We start from the raw sequence: 14,231 nt of genomic DNA, 5'->3' as shown, positions 1-14,231 counted from the left end.
CTGTACACCAAGTACATCACACACAGAAGGAAGGAGCAGGGAGCACCCCCACATACACAAAATAAAGGCTGGAAAACACAACACAACAAAACAAACAAGCAAAAAACTCAAACAAGACCAATTCAGAACACGGCCCCAATGATATAATCTTCATTACGTTTCCCAAGCATGTTTCTAGCACATAGAGCCATCACTCAATGTCTTCCACTAGCAAATACCATAAAATTTAACTTGACTTTGATTCCCCAAGAGGGAATCTCAGAGCTAGTTTTGATAACAGCCTCTCTCCAGCCTTCATGCATGTTAACAGCTGTCCTTGGGATGCTGCCTGGCTGTGAAATGATCATTCGTTTTTGCAGATCCACGGACCCACAGAGCTGTCTATTTTCCCAAGCTGAGAGCCTGTTTTCAACTGGGTAATGCTGCACTGATGGTATTACTAGCTACAAGAACACTTGTCAAATACAACTCATATTGTGTAATACAAAATACAGCCCAGCATTCACTCGTTCTAGGTATGCACATCATTCAATGGTAAATTACTATCTCATGGCAATCTGAAATTATGCTAGAGTTGCAAACCTTGGATTACAGTCTTTTTATTTTATAATTTTTAATTGAATGAATTCTTTTTTTCCTTTTTCCCCTTTAACTTAAAAAGAACAGTGCCAACACGGAAGGGACTTCTTCCACCCATGCAACTTCTAACATATAACATCCAAATAAAGACAAAACTTTAGTAGCGTTTGTAAAAAATATATTTGTGGTTGTTCTGTTTAAAACACAGGTGCCTCTGACACAGATCATCGCGCCACATGTATGATTCGCAATAGTGACCTTGCTAACAAATTTAGTAATTACTGATGAGTGGACAGAATTCTTTTGTCTTCTAAAAACAATTAACTTGGTCTTCTGCATAAGAACTTCCAGATCAAGCATCACACGCTACCAGCTTCTACTGATACTAAGGAATAGGTCACAACCTTTCCTAGCCCTGCATTAGTGCTGGTTGTAGACATTTCTTACAGATCAGCTACTGGCCACATCCACTCAATGCATACACAGCATGCGATCCAAACAGGCCTTACTTGACAGTATACTTTGGAGTGGCTTGGACCATCTATTTCCTGTATCTTTTTGTGTATACAGGGAAGAAGTAGTCTGATGTGAAGATAATTCATCATAAGGTGACGTTTTCTTAGCCAGCACGATATGAGAATCATATTCTGGGAAGCTGACTGCTTAGTGAAATATGCAACACATTTTACAAAGAACACAGACTTAATTTCAGCAGAGGCACATAAATACAGACACCTCTTTTCCACATACAAGATGTATGTTTCCATGTACAGACATGTAAAACGTGTATGTGAGTATTTGGCTTTATAGGACACATTCTGTATTCACTTGCACCCTATGCATTTCTGCTGAAATTTGTTTAGTTCCTTTGTGGCTAATCTGGTATGGAGTCTGCAGGACACAGTAAAGCTGTATGGGCTCCACTCTGGATGATGGAGTAGGTCTGCTTAGGGGCTTCTGTGTGAGAGGATGAGGAGAAGATGGGAGGAGGGGGGGCCGAAGTGGACACGGTAATGCTCTGGCCTCCATCACTAACCACAGTCACTTCTGTCGCTCCTTCCTGTATCAAAGCATTAAGGCCTTCTAAGTCAGCGCAGCTGATTCCTGAGCTGGTGATGAAAGCTTGGTTTGCTGACGCCTCATGGCTGCTGACGGTGGCAGCAGGAATCAGAGTCTGATGTAAAGCAGTTCCATCACTTTGGTCATGGGTTGTGAGAAGAACCGCTGGCTGGGCCACGGGCCCTGCTTCGCTCTGAGAGATGGGAGGCGGCGGTGGGGCCAGCAGGCTGACCTGGCCCAGAAGCTGCAAGCGGCTGTTGGCCGAGAGCTCCTCCTGGCTCTGGCTGACTAACGCAGGGGGCACAACGTTCACTGATGCAGCCTGAACGATATTGTTGGTCTGGGGGACCTGGTGACCCACAATGATCTTGACCCTCCCCTCATTGTATGGAGAAACCTGAGCAGCCTGAATCGGGACCTGGAGGTGACTGACAGTAATCGGGGCACTGGCCTGGCGGCCGGGATCCATCTGGAGCTGCAGAACAGCCAGTTCATTATTTTTAGATCCACTGTACATACTGTGCTGCTTCTTATGACTCCTAAGAGAATCTTCTCGGACAAATGAAGCGTCACACAGATCACACTTAAATGCCTTCTTGGCATCTAATTTGGCAACTTGCCTAGAGCCACCTTGCTTTGGCCTGTCTCCTTCTTTCTTCTCCACAGTTTGCTTCTTGGTCTTGACTTTGTCTCCATGAGCTTTCCTCACGTGAGTTGTCAGGTTACTCCGCTGCTTGGTATCAAAGCTGCAGAATTCACATTTGAAAGGGCGATCTTTGCAGTGAATTCGCTCGTGTACTTTCAGAGCTGCCTTGTTGGAGCAAGAGTAGTTGCACTCTGAGCACTTCACTGGCTGCTCGGGCTGATGAGTTCTTATGTGGTGTCGAAGGCTCGTTTTGTTTCCACACTGAAACTCGCACTCTGGACACTTGAGAGTATTTTCCATGCTGTGTTTTATACGAATGTGTGATTTCAAGTTTCCTTTCATAGCACACCGAACCTCACAGAACTCACACTTGTAAGGCTTCTCACCAGAATGCACACGCATGTGCCTCTTCAAGTCTGAGTTGATTTTAAATTTAGCAGGACACATCTGACATTGGAAAGGAGCATCTCCTATCAACAAGAAACACATTTCAAGTTACAGATGAGACACAGAGATCCATTTTTCTCCTTGAGAGACCAAGGCTATAGTGAAATGCATACAGTTGATTTGTTCTAAATATCTGTAACGTTCCAATATATTTTCCAAGATGCAGGGAACTTTAAGAGCACAACATTTATCACCTGGTCTGGCATATTTCTGTGCAGACTCTCAAGAGAAAGCCTGCCCACACTTACTGTTCTCATCTGTGTTTTAGATAACCTCAATTTCTAGTTCGTTTTGTTTGTAAAACAGTCCAGTGTACTCCACAAAGCAACTGGAGTTTCTCATTTGTCCCTCTTTAGCAACAGTGCCTCAATTAGCATTAAAAAAATCATTTAAAATAAACACTGTAACAGCTGCTGTATTTTTGAAGTCTAAGAACATGAACACGTGCATACCTCAGGCCTGAAGTACAAGATCTGCAGTGAGACTTCTGGGTTAACTTTGAGCCCAGGTAAGTTTCAGGCTACTACAGAAACAGAATAGCAGTGAAAGCTTATGTTCATGCTAGGGGAAGTGTATGGACAATGTCAGGAGACTGAGGAACAACAGTGCTGCTACAGTTATACAGAAACGGGGGAGATCACAGATACATAAAAGTAGCTGAAAAAGAGAAATGGGAGACTAACGAAACATGCATGTAAATATGTGGCTCCAGAGAAATGTGTTTTTCCAGCATTAGAGCAACCGAGAAAGAGGAATTTGCATCACAGCTAATAATATTCTACAGATTCAAGAACATCCAGTATCAGTTTGTATCCACGCAGTATAGTTCACATTCATGCAAACAGATACATAAAATATTCATAACTGCCTAATTTTTATGAGAGTAATCCTGACCCCAAAGCTATTTAACTGAAAGTTAAGTCAAACTCGTAACTACAAAAGCATGGCAAATTAACGTACTCAAGGGCAAGACTGTTAGCAGCCAGTTCATGTTGATACCTACACCAAAAAACCACGTGCACTGCCTGGCTCCAACCCCACAACCTCTCCATTTGCAGACCTGTGTCACAACATGCGTGGCCAAATTGAGCTGTACATCCACCAATCAGAACGCCGTCAATTCCAGCGTAAAAAACAACTGCTTAGAGTTACTAAGAAAAATAAACAAACCCGAAGCAAATACACCAATCCTGCTGAATATCACCCCTCACCTTTTTCTTTACCCTAAATACGTGGTTTTCCAAATGACCCGAGCACAACGTTTGCTGGCATTGTTGTGAAAAAGTGAATAACTGTGTTCCTGGGTGCTAAGACATGCTTGGTGGAGGAAGGAGAAAGAGAGCATGCTTGGTTCAACAAGCGTTTTTCTTCCTTAACAATCAAACTGTAAATAAGTACTTTATTTTATAAGTTAATTTTCACAGAGACAGCTGTATAACCTGGCACATTTGCTAATCTAGCTACGTGTGTCATAGTTTTAGCCGCGTATTTTTCATATCAAGCTCTGGCCTACTGTGCTAATTCCTGTATCTGCTTAATCATTTAGATACATGGTGTATTATCTATATTATAGAGATTTTATTCAGGAAGATGCACTGTTTGCTCATCTCATTTATTTTACAGTCTCAGCTGCATACTCAGCTACTGAATTCTTATCTGCTTCACTGATGAAGGCACTGTATATATTTCAACGAGTTAATTTTCACACACTGGGCAGCATAATGTAAGAAAAAGAATTAATAACTGTACTGAATACAGCAGAGCATGTTTGTTCTGGTAATTTAAAGAGTGGTCTGTTACATCAGTTTCTTTACATTTCTGTTCATATGTTACGGACGCTGAAAGAATAAATAAAAAAAAGAGTGACTGATCCTGGAATTATTGGTTTTAAGAGTTTTTCTACTCAAATTAACAGGAATCTGCTCTTTAGATGACCAGTTCAACAAGTAATGCCACGCAGATGATCTAACTCTGAGCAACATAGATGACATCACCTCATTCAGAATGACTACTTTTATTGTAGTAAGGAATGTATTCTAGATACCAGTCTTACTCATCCCCTGAGCTTGGCTGTGTGCGTAACAGCTTTGTAACCTAATAAGGATGAAATTATTACTTTCTAAATTCTTGCATTTCCTTTCAGTTGATCAAAAAAGGTCTTTTTATAAAACAAGCAAACAAACAGAAAGGATAAAGCTTCAGAGAAATGGTACAGACAACCAAACTAAGGCCTTGACTTGAATGTCAGCATCATTTGTTTGCTTAAGAAGCAACAGACTGACTTGCCAAAAAGAAAAAAAGCCTGAAATCCCTTTCCAACTACTGCAATATTTAACACCCCAGAAGAGCATCACAATCCTTCAGATGATCTCCCACAGCCAAATTCAGAGCAGTTCTGTTCACGTACATAAATGCGTACACACGCACACTCTTACATTACATGCAGGAAATGCAAAGCCATATTCTCCAACTACTGCAGTTACCAACTTAGGAGATCATTCCCACAACACCCAGTACCATTTTGATTGACCATCACGTCTTCATGTGCAGTGAGAGAAAGAAGGAAACCTGTCAAGCAGCTGCCTGACAGTCCTGCCTGTTCCATCACAGCAGATTTGTGAAGTATAAAAGATTCTTTTCTGCTAGAGACAGATTGGTTTAACCCTCCCCTCCTTCACAGTACACCGGGGATTTATTTCTTTTATCTACTCAAAATAAATCCCATCTTGCACACAACTGAACTAATGTTGTTTAGTACTTGAATTCAGAATCAGATGTGAGATAGGTTCAAAGCTAATCTAGTAATCACTGAACCATAACCACCTTGCAGCTAAAATTCACAGAACTAATCAAATACATAAAAGACAACACAGAAACTAAAACCTGGATTAGGTGAAAAACAACACAGAGAGAAAAGCGTACAAAGAGAACTGTACAGCAAATCTCTTACAGGAACAACCTATAAATGTGAAATCTGATGAAAAAGAAACAGACAAATAGGTTAAGTATAAGATGATACAATGTCTGTAAGTGTGGAAGCTAAAGCTTTCTATCCACAGAGTGAATATGATGTGGGCAGAATATAGTTCCAGCTGATCACACTCCACTGTTAATATCTACCACCCTGCACACATAAAGTACCATAAAGAAAGGTCAAAAAAGGTGCAGCTTAAACTGCTAATTACTAGCAAGTTTACCGATGAAAGAAACGAAACTATGCAGCTAAAGCTTCCACTGATACAAGTGGTTGGACTGTAATTTAAAAGTCCAAAAATAACTTCACTATTTCTTACACGGTGGACCAGACTTGAGAGACACAGATAAGACCCTTGATGCTCCCGTTAAGTTCTATCAAATTAAGAACACTTAATAAGCAGTTCCAAAATCAATTTAAAAGAACAACTACCAAGAGTCAGATCTGTCTTCCAATTGCTTCTACATATTTTCAGGAGAGCTGTCTTGTCCTACCAGATTATATCCAAGAAATTCACCGCAGCCTGATGCCTCCATGCTTCTGAGAATTCAAACAGGCGCTTTCTGGCACCTGGACAAGACCTGCCTACCTTTTAAAAATCTTCCCAATAGCTTTCAAACTTTTACAGATAGGATTTTGGTATAAGCTTACCTGTGTGGGATCTGAGGTGTACAGTTAGCTGGCTAGAGTTGCGGCTTGCGTAAGGACAGATCTGACATTTAAAAGGACGCTCATTGGAATGAATGCGCTGGTGCTTGTTGAGGCTGCTGCTGTCAGCAGCTGCGTAGTCACAGTGCTTACATTTGTAAGGCTTCACCCCAGTGTGAGACCGCATGTGCATCTTCAGCTTGTCTTTGCGACTAAAACACTTGCTGCAAACATCACACTTATGGGGCTTGTCTCCTGCAACAAACAGAAGAACATCAAAACGTGAAGAATTTTTGCATCATAAGGATGTTACTGAAAAACAAACCCCACTGAACACTTCCAATTCGAAATACGATTAGTTTTCAAAAACTGGCCGACAACTGAATCCGATATCCAATCTGCTAAGGCCGCATACACAAGTGCAGAAAACTTAGAAGGCTCTTTGGAACTTTCTGCCTTTAAGACTTGGAAATTAGTGTTTTGAGGGAAGGCAGGTAAACCACTGAAATAATTTTTTGATATTAAGAGCAGAACAGGTTTACACACAACCTGATAAACACATGGTCTGCATCTCAGAAGTTTAACTACACTTTAAACATACGCACAGTGCTCACGTCTCATAGCTGTGACGTGGTACGTGGCTTACTAAAAGGGGGCCATTCCTCAGCCACTAAGATCTACAATTCTAGAATGTTCAGAAGTGCGTATTTTAGCTAATTTATCTATAGATATGTTGTTTTGGTAAGAAGTCAAAAAGAGAAAACCAACAAAAAGTAAAATGAAGGAACTATAAAAACCTGTGTGTGTTCGCAGATGACGTTCCATATCCTTCATACCATAGGACGTCTTGAACTGGCAACCTGACAGTAGTAAGATTAAGAAAAGCACACCATTAAATTCATGGAAAAAATCTAACAAAATAATAGTAACAACAACAACATTCTACTGTATTCTGGGCATTTCATTTTTTCTCAAGAGCATTTTCTTTGCACAAAACAAATTCCCCAACTTGTTTCCCTACATCTGCTTAAAACAGTGACTGGCTCACCCATGAACTTTAACTATTTCCTCATGGAGGCAATTCATCCTCTACATTGACATTTTTTGTCAGCTCTTCTGTGAGCTTTGAAATAAATTCTCTGCACTGTCTGCCTAGGAATTGAGATACCTTTTACAATACACAAGGGAGGCAGAGGGATCTAACTAATTCCATGTATGATTTCAAGTTAGTGTGTACTAGGAGAGAGTTGATTTTCTTTATAGTGTCTGCTATGATTCTGTGTTTCGGCTTTAGGAGAAAAACAATGTTGATAACACACCAGGGTTTTAGCTGTTGCAGAGCAGCACTGCATTGAGCCAGGGACATTTCAGTTTCTCAGCATCTTGTACCGTCCTGCCAGTCAGGGGGGGCTGAGAGGGCACAAGGACTGACAGGGGACAGAACCAGGACAGCTGATCCAAACTGGCCAAAGGGATATCCCACACCAGATGGCATCATGTGAAAAAACTGTACGTCAGAGGAGTTGGCTGGGGTGGCAGCTGCTGCTTGGGGACTGGGTATTGCTGGGAGAGTGGTGGGCAACTGCTTCCTGCATCACTTGTTTTGTAGAAGTAAATAAACAAACAAACAAATCTTTTATCACCTACACAATTGAAATGTACCTTTCAAATGAAGGCAAGCTTACAAAAGAAAGAGCCTACAACTTCCGCTCCCATTAATGTCACTACTCATCTACACGAGTGTCTCATATGTTTATTGCATATTGTATGATCTTCACTTGTTAAGTTCTCCAAATACTTTCATTCAACTTGTCCTTACAGACATGCTGACTGACCCAATCACAGAATGGTTTGGGTTGGAAGGGACCTCGAAGATCACCCAGTTCCAACCCGCTGCCATGGGCAGGGACACCTTCCACTAGACCAGGCTGCTCAAAGCCCCACCCAGCCTGCCCCCGAACACTTAGTTTTCACAACAGTTAGCAGTAATGTGACAAGGCTCTGTCCTACGCTGTGATGGCTGTAGGCCTAGGCCAGTGTCTATACGCAAGCCTGATGGAGCACCACCAGAATACGTCACAGTTCAGCACCAAAGTCTAGGATGTGTGAAATCATAGCAAAACTACTATGGCTATCAATGGCAGTACATCACACCCTCAGCTGGTGCGTTCCAAGTTCCATGCACCGTAAGTGCCTAAGACAGGCGGCGTTCCCATGCATCAGCATGCACAACATAGTCCACATCCTACCTGGATACCAACAGTTTAATTTCTTCTGGGTAAGTGAAGATGCTGATTTTCTTGAACGTGCTTTTGGTGGCGTGGAGACGACAGCAGCAGTCGGAGGCTCGCTGCTCTCACTAGGCAGGTACGTTTGATAGCCATGCTCAAAAACAAACTCTGGTGCAGAAACTAAACACGAAAAATAGTTCAATTTGATATCATTAACTTGTCCAATCAGTAAAATCTTTCCAGTTATTTTCCAGTCTCATTAATTACATCTGTGTTATTTTTATTTCAGCAAGATTTCTCTTCAAGGCTTCTTATTAATAGGGTGGAGAGGGAAAGGAGAAAGGCTTTTCTCTCCCTTGCTATCCCGCTATCAGCTGAAGACTGTCAAGACCCAGGGCTGGACCTTTCAGGACCCCAAGTAGGCCCACCTGTTTCCCTCTCTGAATCTTATCTGGCTGCTCTGTTCAGCGTTCTCTGTCTTCTGCTTACTGTCCAATTCTTTCATTAATAAAGTTCCATTTGTTTTTTTCCAACACTGGCTGTGCTACAGCCCGAAGGAGTAAGAAGAAAGCAAATTATTTACATGGCTAATGTTGTCAAAAAGCATCATGGAAATTAAAAAAAAAAGTTCAGCCTCTTTCTGAACTGCACTGCTTTCAGCTGCTACTTGTAACAGGTAAAGCTTTGTCAGCCAAGGTACCAGCTCTTCAATCAACTAAATGTTATACCCCAAAAGAGCAGGATATAACTGCTCTCATTTTAAAGATGAGTAAATATGAAGCAGAAAAGCACCTCATCCAAAATCCACACTGAGGCGAGGGATTGCAGGATAAAAATTCCTGGAAGCGAGCCCTGAATTCAGTTTGCTTCACTGCTCTTCCAGGTTCTCCGTCCTAATCTGCCAACCCAGCTTAAAAGATCTGGATTTTAGTAAGGCCTCAGTGCAAAATAAAACAAAATTTCACTACATATAGAAGGGTAAACCTTTACCCATGGAACAAAATCCTAGTTTTATTTAGCGTCTGCAGGATCAGGGCTTCCTTTGAGGCTTTGCAAAGGCAGAAGTTTTGAGCAATATTTCTCCTGCCAATGAGCTGCGGGAGCAGTGCTAGGAACGCAGTGTTCTCGCACCAACAGGCCTGCATTACAGCCTGACCGCAACTCCCAGCCTGCTTCTTCTCAAGAGCACTCTCAAAAAAAACCCAAAACGCACAGCAATTGGATCGCTCCTCCTAAGCACTGACAATTAGCTTGCACAAAACTGTTACACAACCCGTCAGACACGAGGCGTCCGAAGCGAATTCGCATCTCGGCTGGCAAACGCAGCCCGCGGCGACCACCCCACCCCAGCGGGCCGCACACCGCGCCCGCGTGCACGCGGCGCCTCACGTGACCGCTACCGTGACCCCGCGCTGCGCAGAGCGGCAGCACGCGGCGCTACCTGTGATGGTCTGCGTCTCCGAGGTGATGGTCCTGCTCGAGCTCTGTGCCTGCGCCGAAGGCACCGTTTCCTCCGACACGAACTGGACGGTGCCGGCGGCCCCGGCCGCCGCGCTGGTGAGCTGGCAGCCGCTCTGCTTGTGGGCCACGAAGGCGTCGAGGTTATTGAACTGCTGCTTGCAGATGCCACAGATGTGGATGTCCGGGGTGAGCTCCACCAGCACCGTGGTGCCTCCTGGAACTGGAAGAACAGCGCCGGGACCGGCGGCTCAGGCCGAGAGCTGACGGCGCCCGGTCCTGCTCGCCCCGAGCGCGCGGGGTCCCGCGGCCGCACGCCCCGTGCACCGCCACCGCCGCGGGGCCCGAGGGGCGGAGCCGCGCGGGGACGCGGTCAGCGGCTCCCATGGCCGGGCACGCTGCTGCAGGCCCCGGGTCTCCGCTGCTCGGAGCCGGCCCTGTGCCCGCCCGGCCCGGTCCTCCCGGCGTCCGGCGCCGCTCACCCAGATTCCCGGGTTCCCCCCCCAGCCAGGTTCCCGGGCTCCGCTCCCGCCTGTTTCTTGCGCTACTCAGGTTTCGGGGCCTCGCCCGGACCCGCGCTCGAGTCGGCTTCCGCCGCGCGGGCCCCGGAGCGCGCATACCCGCCGGGCGCGGCGGCACTTACACTGCACGGGGCCGGGGAAGGCCGGCGCCGCCCCCCCGCCGCCGGGGTTCATGGCGGCAGCGAACCCCGCACGCCGCCTCCGCCACCTGCGAGGGGCTTATTGCCGGCGGGGAGCCTTCCCCCGCCGCTGGGCGGCCGAGCGGGGGCGGATGTGGAGGAGCCGAGCATGCTCAGTGGCGGCGCCGGGGCTGCGGCTGCACTCAGTTCCTGCCGCGCTCCGGGCTCCGCCGCCACCGCCCCCGTTCCGTGCCGTGCCGCTGCGGGCGCCGCGTGCGTGGCGGGTTTGCCTCCCGCCGAGCGCTGCCCCTGGCAGTCCCGAGTTCGAACCCTGTGTCTGTGAGCGGTGTCCCGGCGATTCTTGAGCTCCGGCAGCTCGCCGCCGTGACCGCTGCCCTGGAGCCTGTGCCGTGCCCGCCGGCAGCCCCTGCCCTCACCCCCCGACGCGCCTCCGTGCCGTTCCCTCGAGCTCTGCCGCTGTCCCCCCACTCCCCTCGGCCTCCTCTGCTCTGAACCCAACGAACTCGGCCGCTCCTCTCGTTTCTTTCCCTGCAGACCCTTTCCCATCGTTGTCAGCCCTCCTTAGATGTACTCGGATGGATTTCTGTCTTTGTATTGTGGTGCCCAGAACTGCACACGTTACTCGAGGCGAGGCCGCAGCTGAGCAGAGCAGTCCCCTTGGCCGCTCGCAGCTGCGCTTGGCGCACAGCATTAGCTGTCCTGCAGGATCGCATGCTGTGGGATTGCGGACTGCTCGCACAGCACTGCGGTAACTGCTGAAAACCAAGTTCGTTTAATGGGTATCATTGCCAGAAATACAACTTCATTTCCTACACTCCCCTTCTTACAGGCTGGTTGTCCTCCACAAGCCCTCACTCGTCCTTTGGTCATGCACACCCCAGATCTCAAAGATCTACCTATGCATGTGCTTCATTCATAGGCCAAATAAGAATCTTCTGCCTGCTGAAGTTACTGGGAAGCCTCTCTCAGTGGTTTTCTGGGCGCAGACCTAAATGTCCCTTACAGAGATGACACCCTTTTTAAGGGGAGCGATGTTTTTTTTGTGCTGAGTGCATCCTTCAGTGCTGTGCTGCAACAAACTGGCTCAGCCATTCGGGAGTGCCACGTTACTGAAGCGTTGCCTTGCCCTATATTTAAATGCAGCTATTCAAGGACACTAAGTGGAAGATGGAAATTAGGATGTCAGATGATTTTTAAATTCAGGTAGATGCCTTTTGCTGCTTGAATTTCACCAGTCTGAAAGAAACAAAAAGCTCCGTCTGCTTGTGATCAGTGAAGACTCAGTGTCTGGCAGCTGAAGTCTCCGACAGGCACATTCCATCTCGGCACGCTTTGCATCCAGCTCAGGCTCCTGATGCCTTCACCCTTGTGTTAGACACCAATATTACTTCTGGGCTCTGTGGGCTCTGTCTAGCAGCAGCGAGGAAAACACCTGGTGACGGCGGTAAAGCAGCTGCAGAGGGAGCAGAGTGGAGTAACACAGGGAACTGAAGGTCACACAACATGGACGAACATGAATGAGAAAAGAAACAATATTATTTCTGGTATTTCCTCGCAAATTTGATTTTGCTCCTAAGCGATTTTATAGCTGAATAGTAACTGTGCATTCATTAATAAACTCAGAACAGTTTGCACAGGCACTGCAGATACCCAGAATTTCAGATGCCAGTTCAGATTACAGCTGAAGTTTTGTTTTCCTGGGAAAGTGGAGTCTGCTTGACATTTCCGTTGACCCATTTTGCCAAAACAATATAGCACAGACACGGGATTGTTAGGGGGCCAAGATAAGACAAAAGGTGATAATCCTAGTTCCGGCCTTTGAAACCTGCTAACTGTGTTCAGGAGCACAATAATGCTAGATGCAAGGATCAGATCTAACTTGGTTCAAGACCTCATATGTATTTTAAAACATTTTTAGACTTATAATTTTATGAATACATTAAAATGCTAAAGAAGAAGAAACCAAATCAACACCACATAATGCACATTGAACATGGAACATTACTAGGAGCTTCAAATTTATTCAGCGTCCTCCTCTTTCCTGAAATAATAAAAACCAAAGCGTTTACATTGACTCTGGAAATACAGATGTTTTTATGTTAGTACGGCGACACAGCCAGTACCTGTAAAGCATAGAACAGAAATGGGAACATGCTCAGTGCTGATGAGACTGTTTTGGGAGTATATCCAAAAGAAATCACATCTTTGAGTAAGAGCGATCGACCCAAATCTATTTTTCCACAGTGCAGAGAGAGCCGTGGAACTGAAAGCTGACTTTTAACTCATTTTGCTGTTTTTTTCCAGAACACTGTGACCCATTTCTAAAGCTGACAGAGTGACTGCCTGTCTGTCTATCCACCAATTACAGCTGCAGTCAGGTGTACCGTGCAGTATAATGTAACATATTGTAATCTATTTCTCTCTTGGTTTAATGCCTTTTCATTAGAATACAAGCCTGCTTGTTTTGATTAGAAAAGAACGAGCACGTTTTGTTAGAAGTGAAATTTCATTTCTCCAGTGACTGTAGTGGCAGTTAGGCAGGCGATGTGCCCCCTCTGACTGCCAGAACAAATCCAGCCGGGTCAGAGCACTGCAGCTGGGCCACGATGTGCTTGCTGTTTCAGACCGGGTGTCAGGGTAACAACATTTAATTGATACATGGATGGTCTGAGGTTGCAGTGCTGAGTCAGATATGAATGGCTTCATGTCTGGTGCATTACCAGCTCTTTTAGAAACATGTGCTTCATTATTAAATTGGACAATATTGAAGAGATGTGTTGAATTTACTTAAGGGAAAGGATTCAGAGCTAAATATAGTACTAACTGGCATCTGAAAGAGCAGTTCCCTCCACCTCTTTCCACCATTCCTTCTGGCTGTTTTGTAGAAAGCTGTCTTGTTGGTCAGGAGCAAAACAAACTGCTCGGTTTCCTATGCTGGCAAGGGCTGAAGGCAACTGGAAACGTTCAGTCTTGGACCGCTCTTGTCTTGTTCTTCCCATCTCTGGTATTTCCCAGAATGCTGCAAATGCAGTCAGCTGGGAATTTGATGTCTTTCTTCTCAGTGGGGGAAGAGGAGGTGGGGCCACATGAATATTTTCCATAGGGCTATTAGCGTTTTGATGCTGTCTGTGTTGAGAAGTGTTTTTTCAGGTCCAGGCAGTTATGTGAGGTTAAAACCAGAGAGAGAAAGACACCGGCACAAGAAGAACCAGCAGCTTGCAGTGTGGGCACCTGAGGTTCAAGTCCTTGGCCTTTCATACCTCAGGAGAACACCAGGCCTCAAATCACTCTTTCTTTGCCTTTTATTTTATTATTATTATTATTATTATTTTGCATTTGTTCTACTTATATGGTTAGAGGAAGAAGAAAAAACAGTCCATAATCACTGACTTCAGCCTAATACAGAGTATGAAATATTTAATAAGTGTCTGTCATCTTTAGGATAACATCCACCTTCTGATCCACTACTATTTACAAAGAACTCCCGACACATGGCATCTGCAAATATAATTCTGTTAAGACCATCTT

The 14,231-nt window shown here is 45.3% G+C and overlaps 1 protein-coding gene across 2 annotated transcripts; it reads right to left on the bottom strand.

Moving 5' to 3' along the window:
* Positions 741-14,006, bottom strand: ZFP64 (ZFP64 zinc finger protein). 2 transcript variants are annotated; one of them, XM_021416551.1, is made up of 6 exons: positions 10,686-14,006; positions 10,026-10,265; positions 8,603-8,764; positions 7,151-7,213; positions 6,357-6,608; positions 741-2,754 (listed from the first exon to the last, which is right to left on the bottom strand). In XM_021416551.1, the coding sequence occupies exons 1-6, from the start codon at positions 10,735-10,737 to the stop codon at positions 1,454-1,456; spliced, it is 2,070 nt and encodes a 689-aa protein (XP_021272226.1). In that variant the 5' UTR covers positions 10,738-14,006; the 3' UTR covers positions 741-1,453. The 2 variants fall into 2 exon arrangements, with proteins under 2 accessions (XP_021272226.1, XP_021272225.1); XM_021416550.1 differs by lacking the exon at positions 10,686-14,006 and adding an exon at positions 10,525-10,676.

The sequence above is a fragment of the Numida meleagris genome, chromosome 19, assembly GCF_002078875.1.
Source record: "Numida meleagris isolate 19003 breed g44 Domestic line chromosome 19, NumMel1.0, whole genome shotgun sequence".
NCBI lineage: Eukaryota > Metazoa > Chordata > Aves > Galliformes > Numididae > Numida > Numida meleagris.
The sequence above is the reverse complement of the archived record's forward strand: the minus strand, read 5'-3'. Positions and strand labels throughout refer to the sequence as shown.

Excerpts from the sequence above, each read along its gene's own strand:
- ZFP64 (XM_021416550.1), bottom strand. The coding sequence starts at position 10,660 with ATGCGCGCTCCGGGGCCCGCGCGGCGGAAGCCGACTCGAGCGCGGGTC. Across the intron at positions 10,266-10,524 it reads GGGGGAACCCGGGAATCTGG|TTCCAGGAGGCACCACGGTG; the intron begins GTGAGCGGCGCC and ends CTGTTCTTCCAG. Across the intron at positions 8,765-10,025 it reads GGAGACGCAGACCATCACAG|TTTCTGCACCAGAGTTTGTT; the intron begins GTAGCGCCGCGT and ends TTTCGTGTTTAG.